We start from the raw sequence: 14,485 nt of genomic DNA, 5'->3' as shown, positions 1-14,485 counted from the left end.
GACAAGCCCCAGATTTCCTAATCTTTGAAACTACTCAAGTGTCTTCCTCCTTGTCTCTTTAGCCATATTAATTTACTACAGCACATCCATCCAATACTCCTGCTTCTCTCACCACATCCAGCATGAAAAGCTGCTTTCTGATGTCCTACAGGGCTCAGCTTTGCTGGTTTTGCAACACTTTTTCCCCCTCAATTAGATCAGCCTTTGGCAAAGCATCCAACAAACACTTCTGTGTTCTCTTCCATGGGACCCCAACACACAAAGGCACTGGAAAAGAAGAAGCAACAATAATTTCTCCTTCAAAACACCAATCTGGCAGTGGCACATGGCACTCAGCAGTCAGAGTGATGATTTATGGTAACTATCATTTCTTAGGCTCTGGAGTAGATTTTGCACAGATCCCCAGACAATCCACAAGCTCTTACAGAAAGAATTGGGAGCTCCAGTCTGGCACAGCACAGGCACAGCTTTAGAAGTGCAATTAAGCAGCAATTGTTAAGGTAACACTTTGCATCTTGCAATCCCATCACAAAAACTTGGTAATTTCTGATCAAAAGCCACCAAAACTAACCATGACAAGGGGTGCAAGCTGACTGCAGAGCACTCTGCTAGCACAGCAACAGCAGAGACTCAGCCTTTCCATCAGAGGCCATTCTGATCCAGCTGCAAACACACCCACATGCAACATCTGTTGAGTCAGGGCTGCTCAGGAGCAATGATTAAAGAGGGCATCAGAAAACATTTTGAAAAAAATTCCCCATGGATTTTTCTCTTTAACTGAAAATACTATGACACTGTTCCTTATTACAAAAAGAAAAAAAGATCAACAACAGAACTATTCAGTTTGGCTCCTTGAAATGAAAGCAATTTTTAATAAGTTGTAAAAAATTGTCCAAAGACTAAATCTTAAGGAAGTTTTGTTAATTAAAAAAAACCCACATTTCATATTGCACTGAAGAGTTCACCAAAATTCAGCTGTAGGCACAGTCAGCATGTGTTGGATCAGGTCAGACTTCCTGAAATACCATTTACAAGAAGTGAATTTCAGATAAGCCACATACACTAAAAAGGAAGTGAGACTAATGGAACAGGATTCACTACAATGAATTCCATAATACAAAACCATATTTAAAATTAGTGCAAGTAATTCCTGTTTCATGTAAACCATTCTACTGCAAAATTAGCTTGTACAGCACACAGAACACTGCTAAAGCAGCATAAACACCTGGCTTGTGAAAAATACACCCTGGCAACCCAGCAAAGGACACATTACTAATGGGCTCCAAAAGATCTATTGCTTTGCCCTCACCATCCTAAAACACTTCCCAAAACAACTCAGGACACCTGTACCAAATCAGAATACAAACTGCTTCACTGCATAGCCACTGCAACCTTTAATAAGACATTGTACAGCAGCAAAATAAACCTCTTTTGCTGTTACTTGGAGAAAGGAAAACCCTTCTGCAGTCTTAATGAAACCTAATCTATAATCTCAAAACGATTGAGCAATTTCAACCCCTGCGTAACATTTGCAGGAACACAACTGTGCTTCTGTGCTCCCAAGCTACACAGGATTATTTCACTGCTTAAGTACACTGGCATCTTGGCTCTCAAGTCAATCGCTGTCTTGGCAGTTAGGGGCCAATTCCTAAACTGAACTCCAAGAGGGACAAGTCTGACAATACCAGAGTCATTGTAAAATTTCAGAGCAAACAGGGTCACATTTTACAGAAATATTTATGTCACTTAAGTTTAAAAGCAGATCTGGCTGTTAATATATTAAGGGAGATATAAGACAATGCATAGCTGGAACACACTTTTACAGAAATTTTAATCCACTATCTCATGTGTGCCACAAATCATCTGAGGCCCCTCCTCTCTTTGTACATTACTTCTAAAGTTTATCTGTTCCAAATGAGCTTTTGTGTCCATTTTCATGGCCTAGAAGATGACACTGCTTCCATCCTCTGCCTAGTGTCTAAGTGAACAGCTCAGCCTGCTGCAGTCTCAGAGCAGGGTCAGAAGCCCTTCCCACCAACACCTCACTTCAGATGGTGCAGGCACCTGAAACTCCCCCATTTCTACAGGCAGCACATGACCTCAGGTCAGGGCTCCTGCAAGGACAGCCTTAAACGTCTGCACTGAACATAAAGTAGCAGAAAGTAGAATTTTTACAATGCTGATGTATGTGTATTAAAATACTGTCTTAAATGAAATATTCTTCTGAATTTTAAGTCGGATGATTGACTTTTTCATGCTGGATTTGCATCATTAACCAAATTTAAACTCACATATCTATGGTAAAATTAATGAAATTATTATTAGCTGGCCCAAAAGCATCTAATCAATTTATAAGTGCTCTTAAAATGTGAACTTAAGAGATTTCCCATCTCTTCAGTACTCTGTAAAGGACTTTCATCTGCACTTTCCAACCCTCATAAAGCCTTTCCCTGATATAAGTCACCTGTGGCTACGACTTATTAAAGCTTATTCATCATCACCTACACTTAATAAACCCACACTGATGAAATAAACTCTGCTGACAAAAGGTTGATTAGATAAGCATTGCATGTAAGAAAAAAACTGTACATAAGAAATCCAGCAAAGTGAAATAAAAACCTGGATTCTCCACAAAGACCACAGGACCATGACATTTGGATCCCATCTTTTCCTCACTGCCAAGTGAAAGAAATCCTGCTATGAAACCAGCTGCTGACTGTCAATTATTTTAGGAGCATAAAGCTTTATGTGGTTACAGAGAGGAAAGGCCAATAGAACACATTAATCAGTCCATTCATGAGGAAACTGAACAGCTTAGACACAGCATGTCCCTTCAGTGCCCCACTTGTCACATACACCCCTGATCTACCAAGGGCACGGCTCAAGTACTTCTTACTATTGCACAAATTAGACTCACTCAGACATGGGCAGATGTCAAGCAGAACAAGGCACCCTCATCCAGCCTGTCCAGAAATAATCAGCATTGGGAATGCTGTGCATCTCTGCATTTTGGTTGAACTTCATGTTAAATATTATCCACTTAGGAATTCCACTCAATAATTAATATTTTTGAAGTTTATTAATTTAGGAGTCAATACTACATTGAAAATGAGAAAGCTTTTATTGGATATTTTTTCTTCATTAGTTAAGTTATTTTTAACTTAATGGACTAAGTTGCAGTGTATATTTCAAGCCCTTTAAAACCTTTGAGCATTCAAAAGGTGAAATATTTTTCAATTTTTCACCAAAAATTCTACACATCAAGTACACAGTAATAAACACAAAAAGAACAACGGTAACAGGCAAAAAGCAATTTCCTTTATATAGTCCACAATACTTCTCAAGATATTACAGCATAAAGGTTAAAGCCAAGGTTATGATCATGCAGATCTGGAAAAGGAACCAGTTCCTTCAGCTCCATCCTGCACCAAAAATTAAGTTCTCAACCTATCCCATTATATTTTACACACATTTACCCTTGTAATAATGCCATAAGACCTAATGGAACTGTCCACAAAGATATTACCTGTTATTGCAGTTACTAATGCTGACACAGAGGAGTATTAATGTAGGCAAATCCCAAAACACTCTTCATGGGGGGTGTCACTGGCTGTGAGCCTCATCCACTCAAGTATCAGAGCACAACCTGACCCACTGAAGACCATGAAAACCTGACTGCTAGGCAACTGAAAGGTCCTTAACAGCATCTGTACAAGTTAAATGCTAGCCCCACAAAATAACTGCTGCCTATTTTGCAGAAAGTCTTTTCTGAAAATGACCTCACCAAAATATAGTCAACATCTGTAAATAAGCTCCAGGACAAATTTATGTATTATCAAATAACTGTAGCATCACCATAAGAACACTTCAAGGTGTAAAGACTGATACTTGGAACATTTATACCTAAATTTCTTGTTTAATAAAAAACAAATTGATCAAGTTCCAATTTTTTAAGCAGATAATATTAAAGAGATCTTTTTTAAAAAATAATGAAGTAATGAAGACTATTGCATATTATCATTGCTACTCAGCCAACTGCAGCTAAGACTTCACAGACTTTGTCCACAAGAGACCTAAACATAACAGAGTAAATCAAATCAAATCAACACTATCTCCTGGGTAAGTCAGCTGGATGAGGACAAGGATTTCTCCTGCTGCTTCATAAAGAATCCAGCATCTGGCCAAGAGATTGCTATCAAAAAATCCTCACACAGCCTTCCTGAACCAGCCAGCAGAGCCTGGAAGAAGCCAAGGGAAAGATGACTACAAGCCAACATTATCTTTAAGTTGATTTTCTCTTGAGTGAAAGCAAGACAGGCTGTCAAATGAGGCACTATTTGCAGATGCCAAACCACAATGAGGACATTAAGCAATAGTGACTTTTTTTTAATTAGTTACTAAAGAAATCACAAACCGTATCTAAAAAAGCATCCAAAAGTCTCCAGGAAGAGGGAAGTCTAAAAACCATTTAACCTTTCTCTTAGATCCAGGTAACAAGAAAGGCAAGTCACGTGTAGGAACACAAACTGGTTCCTACCAAGGAGTTGAAGCAATTACTAGTCTGTTGTAATAAAAGGATTTTTCTTCAATTTAAGAAAAGAACAAAGAAAAAATTTTCACTATGTAGCTTTAATGCTACAAACATAGGAAAACTTAGAAATCAAGGTGCCTGAGGTAAGAGCAGTTCTTCTAACTTGAGCTCTTCCTTGCCAAGAAAAGCACTGAAGTTGTCCACAAAGGCACTGTTCTCCTAGATAATTATCATTAGAACAAAGCAGCAGCTCCAGAGTATCAAAGTTTATGGTTTAAAAGAAAGCACTCAAGACCACATTACTCATATTATACTTACACACAAAAAAAAAAAGCACAAAGACTATCATGGAAAATACTAAAATAACATGCTGCTTTAATTCACAACTGTTACTGGAAATCTGGCAAAAAAAAAAGGAAACACTGGGACTAATTACTCCAAAGGAATGAGCTGGATGAGGAGCCTATAACACTAAAAGCACAGCATTTTAATGGAATCCATCTGAAAAATAAGACATTGCATCACCTAATTGTGCTCTCTAAAAATGGCCTTGTCTCCACAAAAGCAAATCCTTTAAGTACATATTTAGGTACAGTTATATTCCATCATAGAGGTTCTTTCTTTCCTGTAATATTTTAGGAGTGCAGTTTAGCTGCTTGATCCCTGAATATTGTTGTTTATTCTAGCAGAAAAGAACTAAAGACTTTCAGGAAAGCTTCCACTGACTGCTACTATTCCCATCATGTTTACAGCAGATATAGCAGACTTGCAATCCAAAACTGGACAAGGACAGGAAAATGTTAAGAATGTGACATGCAGAATAAGCTTGTAGAAGTAACAAGTTAACCCTGCTAAAGGTTTCCCATACCCACCATGCCAGGGGTTTTACTGCGGTCTAGAACACTTTCAGGAGTCAACAGTAAAAGCCTTTGGTAGACTGATGACTACAGACAAGTAAAGCATTGTGGTTCATCACTTATGAAACCATACATTGCTCTGTCCTCCAGCTCTTTCCTTCAACAATGAGCTTTGTCTATGGCTCCCATGAAGGGCTCTACACTCACAGCTTTCCAGACCCAGATGAAACTGTTAGACAAATGGCACAATGGTTATTCTAAGTTAGAGAATTTTTAAAAAAATAAATAATTCCCACATTAGCATTTTGGGCTTTTTAGAAAACACACATCAGTTACTCACAAAGAGTCTCTCCACATCATCTCTGCTAAGCGGAAATATCTCCTCTGTTCTTCATGCACCTGTAGTCAAACAGAAAAGAACTGAAGCAGAGTCACAGACAGACATCCCCAAATAGCACCTGGCTCTCTGATCCCATGGATTTTCACAAAACAAACCAAGATTTGTTCCAAACATTCATGCACAATCTGTTTCCCATTTCACTTACTTTCTCTCTGTAATTTTACAGAGATGAAGGAGCACAAAAGCAAGAAAAGTGCTTCCTGTTTGCATGCATTAGGCTGCTCTTTGCTGTGGAAACAAGGATGAATTATGAAAACTAATCAAGTGAACAGAGAGCACATGCCCTAGATTTTTCAAATAATCTCTTGGTTTAACCCAGTTGTTCCTGAGCCTGCCTATCCCATGAACAATTTACTAAAATGGAAGCTGTGACTCATTAAAGCCACCTTTTAAGGGAAAGAGAAACAGCTCAAATTATTTATAAGCAAGACGTAATCACATTAATTTGTACAGAAGAGGCCAAAATCTTAATGACTTCCATTTCTAAGATCTAATACAGTTGATAAACAAACTCCTAGTTATTTTTTTTTTTTTTTATGTCTCAGGAGTATGGTAACTTATAGCCCTTTAACCAAAATAAAAGACTACAGACTATATTCTGGCTTGTGAAATCATACGCCCACTTGAAGGGACAGTGAAAAAGTTGTAACATTTTATTTGCTGACATATATTCATTAGCAAACACTGCAAAATTTAAACTATACATTACCCCTGAAAATAGCCACACTTCAGATTTTTGGTCTTTTATATATTTTACATTTATAAACATAACTGAATGATAAAAACTTAGTAACTGTATGCATTGGGTATTTCTTTAAAGCAACTTGCTCTTAATTCACAGCCCAAAGAAGAAATTCATTTTTCTTAGTCAATACTTTAAAGATACAGAAGCAAATTTTTAGATAAGGTCACAGTGGCAGTGGTTATATATAACAGAAAATAAAAGCTTCTGCAAATCATCCTCTCCCCTTCAACTGCTCTGTACCATGACAAATAAAATTTTGACTTCAGAGAGTAGACACAAGCTCTCCTAATTTAAGAGCCTGTCTAAAATCTTATTTTGCTAAAGCAGACTGAGATATTTAGTGGAAGGAAACAGCACACAGTATTTGTAAGCATGAATTATAAATTCAGTGTGTGCTTTGCAATACTTTAAACATGCCACAACTGAGACAGCATCAAACAGAATTGTTTAATAGCACCTAACTTGCCCACTCCCTCCCACTGACACTACAGCAGCTGGCAGAACAAAGTGGTTCTTAACTCTTGATGTTGCTACACCTCAGGACATCCTCTTATTTCAAATAAGCTTTAGGTTCTCCTCTGTTAAAGAAGTCTGCTGAGTAAATGGGATGGGTTTTATCCATCCTCCATCACAAAACTAGCATTCAGAAAGTGCCACAGCACCTGAGCTGTTCTCCTACCATCATTACTCCGTTATTTGTGAAGTCCCACGTGATGTGTAGTGTGGTTACTGCAATTAGGATGGCTGCTTCAGTCTCAGTCCTTGTTTTACCAACCTGTGGACATTACACAGGCTTCTCTAACGAGACCAATACATTACACAACAGTATGAAGGGATCAAAAAAGTTCCATGTTGAAACAGAATTTTTCATACTCAGAAAAATTTTAGTTAACTTTCATCTTTAACAATAGAGCTTCTATCATCCTCAGTGTTGATTCTACATTCCCAGCATATAAATTTCAGAAATTCACTCCTCTGCTTATACCTCTGCCACAGAAAGGACAAATCTTATCACCCACACACACTTGCATCCCCTTGCCAGGAGCTGAATTTCCTACTACTGTGCAAGTTCCTGAGGTCTGTGGTTTGCAGGGTCTGCTCTTGTAGCTGCTGTTATATTTTGCCATCATTCTTTCAGAAAAGCCAAAAGAAGTACGTATATTAATGAACAAGGATTAATTTCTCCAGCCTGAATACAGGTAGACAATTTAAAAGAGGTGTGGTTGAGACCCATGTAAAATTGTTGTGCATTTCTGAGAAGTTAAACTAATTCTAATTCCAACTCCATAAAGCAAACACACTACATGCATTGTCATATGCCACTGAATGCAACTCACATGGTGAAACTTATTTTTATGTCTGTAATTCATCTGTCAGGAAGTTGTAGATTATTCAGGGTTGATAGTGCACACTGCTTATGTAGGTTACTTGTATCAGTTACAGCCAGCTCTTCAGAAACAACAGCAAATGAGTGACACAAGTCATGCCAAGGAGTGACAAAGTGTGCAGGGCACAGCCTAGGAAGCCTTAAATGAACAAGGCCACACATCCTCAGGGGCAAACGTGAGCACCCAGGGAACATGAGAAACACTCATCAGGTCAGAGGCCAGACCTCAGCAAACATCACTCCTACAGCAGGCAAGTTGGTTTTACATGAGTCTCAGAAATCACAAAGCAAATGCTGGGATTGAACCTGACCTACAGTGGTAACAACCAGTCCTTCCTCCAGCACAGCAGACACCCTGAATCAAAACTAACAAAACACAACTGCTGAAAACCAGAGTGCTTGTGAAATGCACAGGAGCAGGAGGCTGAATTCTCGCTTGGGAGCACTACTGAGGGCCACAGCCCCATGCTACTTTCACCCAACTATCCCTTGCCTACCTTGTGCTGGACCCAGCTGCACAAGCCAACAGCAAACAGCTGAGAGGGGACAGGCAGAGCCAGCACAGCCAGTGCTGCCTCCCACCAGAGGGACAGGGAGACACTGCTCTCCAGGGCAGCCTCAAATCCCCAGCACCCACTGGGCAAAGAGAGAAGGAAGCAGCACTGTCCCTTCCAGCAGCAACTGATTAAATCTGACATTGAACTGCGCTCTTAAAAGAATAGCTTTAATCTCTAAATAAGTAATAATAAGAGACTCTCTCTCTAAATACGGAGAATATATACCTAAAAATGTATTATCATCTTAGAAGTCGAATGCAGACTAGCCTGATGTAGGCAGTTTTCAGCATGGACTTCGTACACATTTCTGAAGAATAGCACAGCCTCCCAGTTTTTATAACAGGCATCAGAGTTGCATTACCCTATATCAACTATCACCTGATAATCATTACCAAGTAGAATAATTTACTAACTTCCACCCACAAACCAGAAGTACTTAAACATTTTCTATAAAAATCAAGTCCAGACACAAAAGTAACCCCATATTATAGACTACAGAAAATATAACTGAAGCTACCAATTAGCTTCAGTCAGACAAAGTGCTGCATATTGAAAAACTCAGTGTCATAAAGGAAGCCAACAGTTGAAATATAACTCTAGGTAGCAGAACAGATCTTATCCTAATGGAAATTTTGCAGTTGTGAAGAAGTCTTATCCACCAAAAGCAGTGCTACCATGCTTGTCAACTGCAGTTACAGAATGGCCTTCATTAACATACTTTAAAAATGTTTGATAAAAATTTTATTCAACTTATTTTAGGAACACAAAATAAAACAAGCTTCAGCATGCTCACACAAGCTTAGAAGTCTTCAGTAACACTTCAAGTATTAAAAACCCCAAGCTTCTTGGTATAGTATTTCACTCACACAGAAAGAGAAAACAGTTCCCTGAAGCAGATCGAGTCATTAATATACCACGTATAAATCACACCTAAGTAAAACACCTGCAATTTAAAATGGCACCATAGGCAAGAAGAAAATGCTGTGTTGTATTGAATAGCTGTGCTAAGCCTAACAGACCTAGGCTGGATGCCCTTATATTATACTCTCAACACTGGGAGCTTCAGCAATTACAGCATAGCATAATGCAGTGCCAAGGAATGAATGGACTTCTCTCCCATTCCCTTGAGCCCTAGTGAGATCATCTTCCCACACAGCAATCCCAGCCTGGGACCAAAGAGAGGGGGACAAGGAATAGGCTGCAGATGACACACCGCAGTGACAGTGAGTCTAAGATGCCAGCAAGGACCAGTGCCCCAAAACACAAGAAAGCAAGTGTGAGACAAGCCAGCTCCCTGCGAGAGCCACAATGACCTGACAGCTTAGTGACTCACCCGGGTTCACATCAGCTCTGTTCCTGGACAGCAGCACTGCTCTGTCTCTTCTGCCCTTGGCTCAAACATCTGCACCCTCTTGTCATGCCCAGCTGCAGATCCAAGCATTGTTCAGAGCTGTGCACAGCACCCAGATGGTCTGTCAGTGGCAGCTGCCCAAATTGCTCTTGTCCTCCTACTGCTGCTCCTACAGCCACAACGCAGAGCAGTGGCTACCAGTGACAATGCTCACAACTCCTGCTGTTTGCTGTGTCCAGACAACAAAGCAGCTTCCATGCTACCCCTCTCCAAAAGGTAATGTGAGCTTCTGCCTCAATGATTAAAATGCCTCAATGATTAAAACCCTTCCTCCAGTCATAAGCATAATCTTCCAAGAGTGCTAACAGTACAAAGTTAGGAGTCTTATCCTCCATGGATTGCTTCCATTCTCCAGGAACTCCATCCTGGACAGTCTGTGTCACAGATTTAGAGGCACCAACTACTACTCTGGAAGCGTTAATGAAAAGGCCAGTTCACATCAGACTGGAAACAAGTGATAAAAACAGGAAGTAAAAGCCTGTGAAGCCTCCTAGTAAAACAATGCACACACACTTCAGCAGACTGAAATCTTCCAGCCTTCACAAGCGACTCCTGGATAGCCAATATACATTACCTGGCAATAAAAGCAAAGAGTTCAGAACATTAAAGCCCATTTTCTGCTGTAAACCTTTTGGCACCCTCTCCTACATCACATACCAGAGTATCAGAACCACCTGCACCACTGAGAAATTGAATCCTTGGTATTTCCTTATTGCTACCATTCAAGTATCCTTATGACAAGCCACCTTGGAACCACTTTCCACTGAACTCCAAGCCTTCCCACCTGCTGTTACTTCCATCAACAATGTCCTTTACCTGGAGACTGCTCCTAATCTACAAATATGCAAATAAAGGCCTGGGAAAAAATGCTTCTAGATGAAGTTAGTCAGTATGATTTCCAATAGCAATCACTGTCAGCAAGCTTCCTAATTTTGCAGTGCTGTTATGGGTGAAGGTGGAAGCTAAGGGAACACCAGGCTGCAGATCAACAAAGAGGCACTAGTTTTCCTTTATTTTCTTCCTAAAGCTATTCTGAGCAGACCTTGAAATGGCACAAACACTGAACTGACAATTCAGGACACACTAGGTCAGAAATGTACGCAGAGCACAACACAGCTCACACCACTCACTGCCTTATCCTAAGTCTCACAAATGACATGAGAGCTGAGTAGGATGCACTTCACATGTTGGTCATTCAGCTTTAGTTAGTGGCACATGGATGTTTTCCAATACAACAGCTTTAAAAGCAAAATGAGATTTGGATTTCTGATGATACTTGTGCTAGAAATGGACATTAAGAACTTCCCAAGCACAAGGATCTTGAACACCAGTACAACAACAGTCCAGCTTTTTTGGCTCAAATTACCACCTTGAAAGAAAGGCCAGGAGAGAAGCCACATAACCTTTAGATATCTGATTGGCAGGGAACAAAAAAACCCAGGATCATTCTAGATCTCCCAACCTCTCAAACAGTGAATTTGCTAAATAAGACAGTTCAAAATGAAGGAATCTTTTACCTCTGAGCAGCACAGCTTAAATTGTTAGCTCAGCCAATCCACAATCAGAAAAAGTAAACTGAAGCTTTAGCTGCATTTTGGAAAAATTTCAAAGCTATTTAATATTCTACAAATATATACATTTATCTTTTTAGGTAAACTGAACAAACTTCTCAGAAAGCCAAAAGTAATCAGTTTTAGCAGAATCTGCTTGGAGTTACATACCCTACTTTGTACAAAGCACTAAGCTTCCTGTGTCTTTATCAGCTCTACTCATAAAGAACATAAAGGCTCTGTGATTTGATCTACAAGAATTTAACAATTATAGTTTGTTCATCAAAAAATAGTCCTGATATTTTCAAGATATTTGCAGTGCCTAACATCTGAAGTATATAAACCAGCTTTTGAAAGCCCTTGGGAAAAAACTGTTCCCACAGAAGAATTAAACATGACATTGTCAGAGTCCTACAAAAGAAAATAAAATATTTTTTTCATTTGAACATTTGCATGTTAAGTATTTACTCTGCTGTGAAGAATTTAGATTACAGGAGTTTTCAAGAGATGTACGTTTCCAATGGACTATATCCAAATTATTATATGTAACAATAAAAAAGCCTTCTACTTTCTGTCCCAGTGAAGGCTGACAAATTGTCTAAGTTTTCCATAGACACTGTTGACACTTTACAAACATATTACTCACCCACACAGTCTCTCAAGTCATCTATTTTGTACCAGGAAAATTAATCAGAATAATTTTCAATGTGTTAATTTAAGGATGTCTACTGCAACATCTGGAAAAGGCTATGTAAAGAATACAGAGCATGTACATACATGAATATTTACACATCCTTCAAACTAGGATGTCTCAGGATACCAACAACACAAAAATATCTGAATATTTTGATCAACAATCAAGAATATCTTCCAAGCTATCTTGTTTTCTTGGCTATATGAACTGCTCAATCAACCTCTGTTACACACTAAGTTTCATTTAAGAAAAGCACCACACAAAAGTCAGACAGGAAGGCTCAGACTGAAGACCTAATCAGCCAGGCTACCTGCCTAACAGCAGTCGATTCAGGAGCAGTGACAGTGAAAGGACACTGCCTCCTGGCAGCTTCCCTCTGTCAGGGTTTTGGGGACTTCCTCCCATAAACTGCATCTGGAATCAGCCTTGAGCACTTCAAAATTCACTTTTTTTTCTTCCACTAATTTGTCTAATCACATTTCAATCTAATTTGCACTCAAGATAACCCATTACAATGGAGTCTTGATATAATTATACACTGGGTAACAATGGAGTCTCACAATATAATTACACATTACAGGAAAGCATCCTTCAGCTACTACCTCAATCATTTCCTAATGTATCACCCACAGCAGCTTCCCACCTCCAGTGCCATACTGCCTGCAGAAACTTCCCCACTACAGTTTCCCAAAGAATGCTCCCCTGCTGCTCCACCCCTCTGACCTTCTGTGCTGCCTCTTTACTGCCTGGAAAGCTGGGAGCACCTCCACACCCAGCTACACAATGTGTGCCTGGTTGTGTTAATTGAGCAGGAATGATTTCACTGGGGTTTAGTCACTAAAACAAAATTATTTGCATACACAAAGTATCTCAACTTTCTTACTGTTCATGGCAGGATCCCAGGGCTATGTTTCGCCATTCCCAAGCAGTCCAGGTTAATTTTGACATCTAGAATAAGGTTTGGGAAGAGAAAAAAATTGTCACACACGTTTGAACACTATTATCCACTGTAGATGTTATTTTAAAGAACTGTAGGGTAGAGCATCTCCAACAGAGTTAACTATTGGCTTCTGCAGCCCTTTGAGCTCTGTCTCTAGTGTGAGTGGAAAATTGGATAGTCCCACTTCTTGCCTGAAGGAAAAGTTCACATAACTCACTAAAAATCTGTGGCATCCTGCTCTTTTCCATGTGTATGGAATATTTCATACAGAATCCCACAAGAACACAGCTCCACATAAAAATCTATTCCAACAGTAGCACAGAAGAAAAAGATCTAATTTTTGCTTTGAAGCTACTCAGGCAGACACTGTTTCAGAATCACAGCCACCACTTCATGTCAATCACTAAATGCATACAAGCCACAGGAGGTACAGAAGTCCTAACAGAAGTAATACCTTGCACCATGATCCCAAGCCAAGCCCCCTTCTCACAAATTCCCCCCAGCAGCTGTTACCACAGCAGGAAGCTCTGGCTGGGCTTGCACAGAGAGCACCAGTCCCAGCAGAGGTGAAATAGCACAAAGTTGCAGTGAAAAGTCATCTTACAGCCATGAACAATGGGATAGAGGGATTTAGGAGGAGACACTGCATTTCTTTTTAATGCTGAAAATATAGCACAACCCATTTGAAAGGAAAACAGCAAACAGTCACCCCAAAACACAAGGAGCAATCAGCAGTGCTGTTATTTGCACAGGCATTAATTTTTTTTTAATTCATTCTAACATAAAGCTGAGTGAAGAAATGCTGGCAATAACACTGCTGGCTTTCATTTCCTCTGCATTTCCTCTCAGAAAAGAAAAAACCAAAAACATTGCACTTGGTAACCCATATTCTCACACCGTTAGCACCAGAAAGTGAGAGTCACTTCTATAATTCAATGAATGAACAGTATTTTTTCCAATTACAAGCCCTTGCCAATCAAATAATTCATCCAGTTAAAACAATAAAGCAATACTAACAACAAAATCACATAGAAAAGTGCAGGTTAACCAATAATAATGGATCAGAAGCACTACAGGACATTTAAACTTCTTAACCAAAACAAAGGGTTTACCTGAAGATAAGGGGCTAGAGCAGTCTTATTTCATGAAGCTTTTGATACTCCTCCTTAAAATGTGTCAAATTATTCTGCTTTTATATATGCACAGCTATGGATGGCAGCAATCAGAATGACTCAAGTTCCAGAACTAAAATGCCATTGTGTCAGAAATGGCACACACAATCCACCAGGAAGCCTCTCACACAGTTTGTTTTGGTGAAGGGCAGAAAGACATGAAGTTAGAAAGTAGTTTCTGGTGGTTTCTTACTACCTTTAAAACCAGGAGTAAGATCCAGCTCCCCCCATCCCCTATGAG

The 14,485-nt window shown here is 39.5% G+C and overlaps 1 protein-coding gene across 2 annotated transcripts in view; it reads right to left on the bottom strand.

The window, feature by feature from the left end:
• The window catches only part of KLHL13 (kelch like family member 13), an 81,086-nt gene that overhangs the window by 57,777 nt on the left and 8,824 nt on the right, over window positions 1–14,485 (bottom strand). The window contains exons 2-3 of one of the 2 annotated variants that reach the window (XM_053990303.1): window positions 13,016–13,080; window positions 5,729–5,787 (exon numbers count right to left, since the gene is read on the bottom strand). The exons of the other annotated variant lie outside the window; for it this stretch is intronic. Of the exons in view, the coding sequence (XP_053846278.1) occupies window positions 5,729–5,748 (20 nt within the window). The 5' untranslated portion in view covers window positions 5,749–5,787; window positions 13,016–13,080. The remainder of the gene's footprint in view (window positions 1–5,728; window positions 5,788–13,015; window positions 13,081–14,485) is intronic. 2 annotated transcript variants of the gene reach the window in all.

This window comes from Vidua macroura, chromosome 14, assembly GCF_024509145.1.
Source record: "Vidua macroura isolate BioBank_ID:100142 chromosome 14, ASM2450914v1, whole genome shotgun sequence".
Taxonomy (NCBI): domain Eukaryota; kingdom Metazoa; phylum Chordata; class Aves; order Passeriformes; family Viduidae; genus Vidua; species Vidua macroura.
This window is presented reverse-complemented; position numbering and strand designations above follow the sequence as displayed.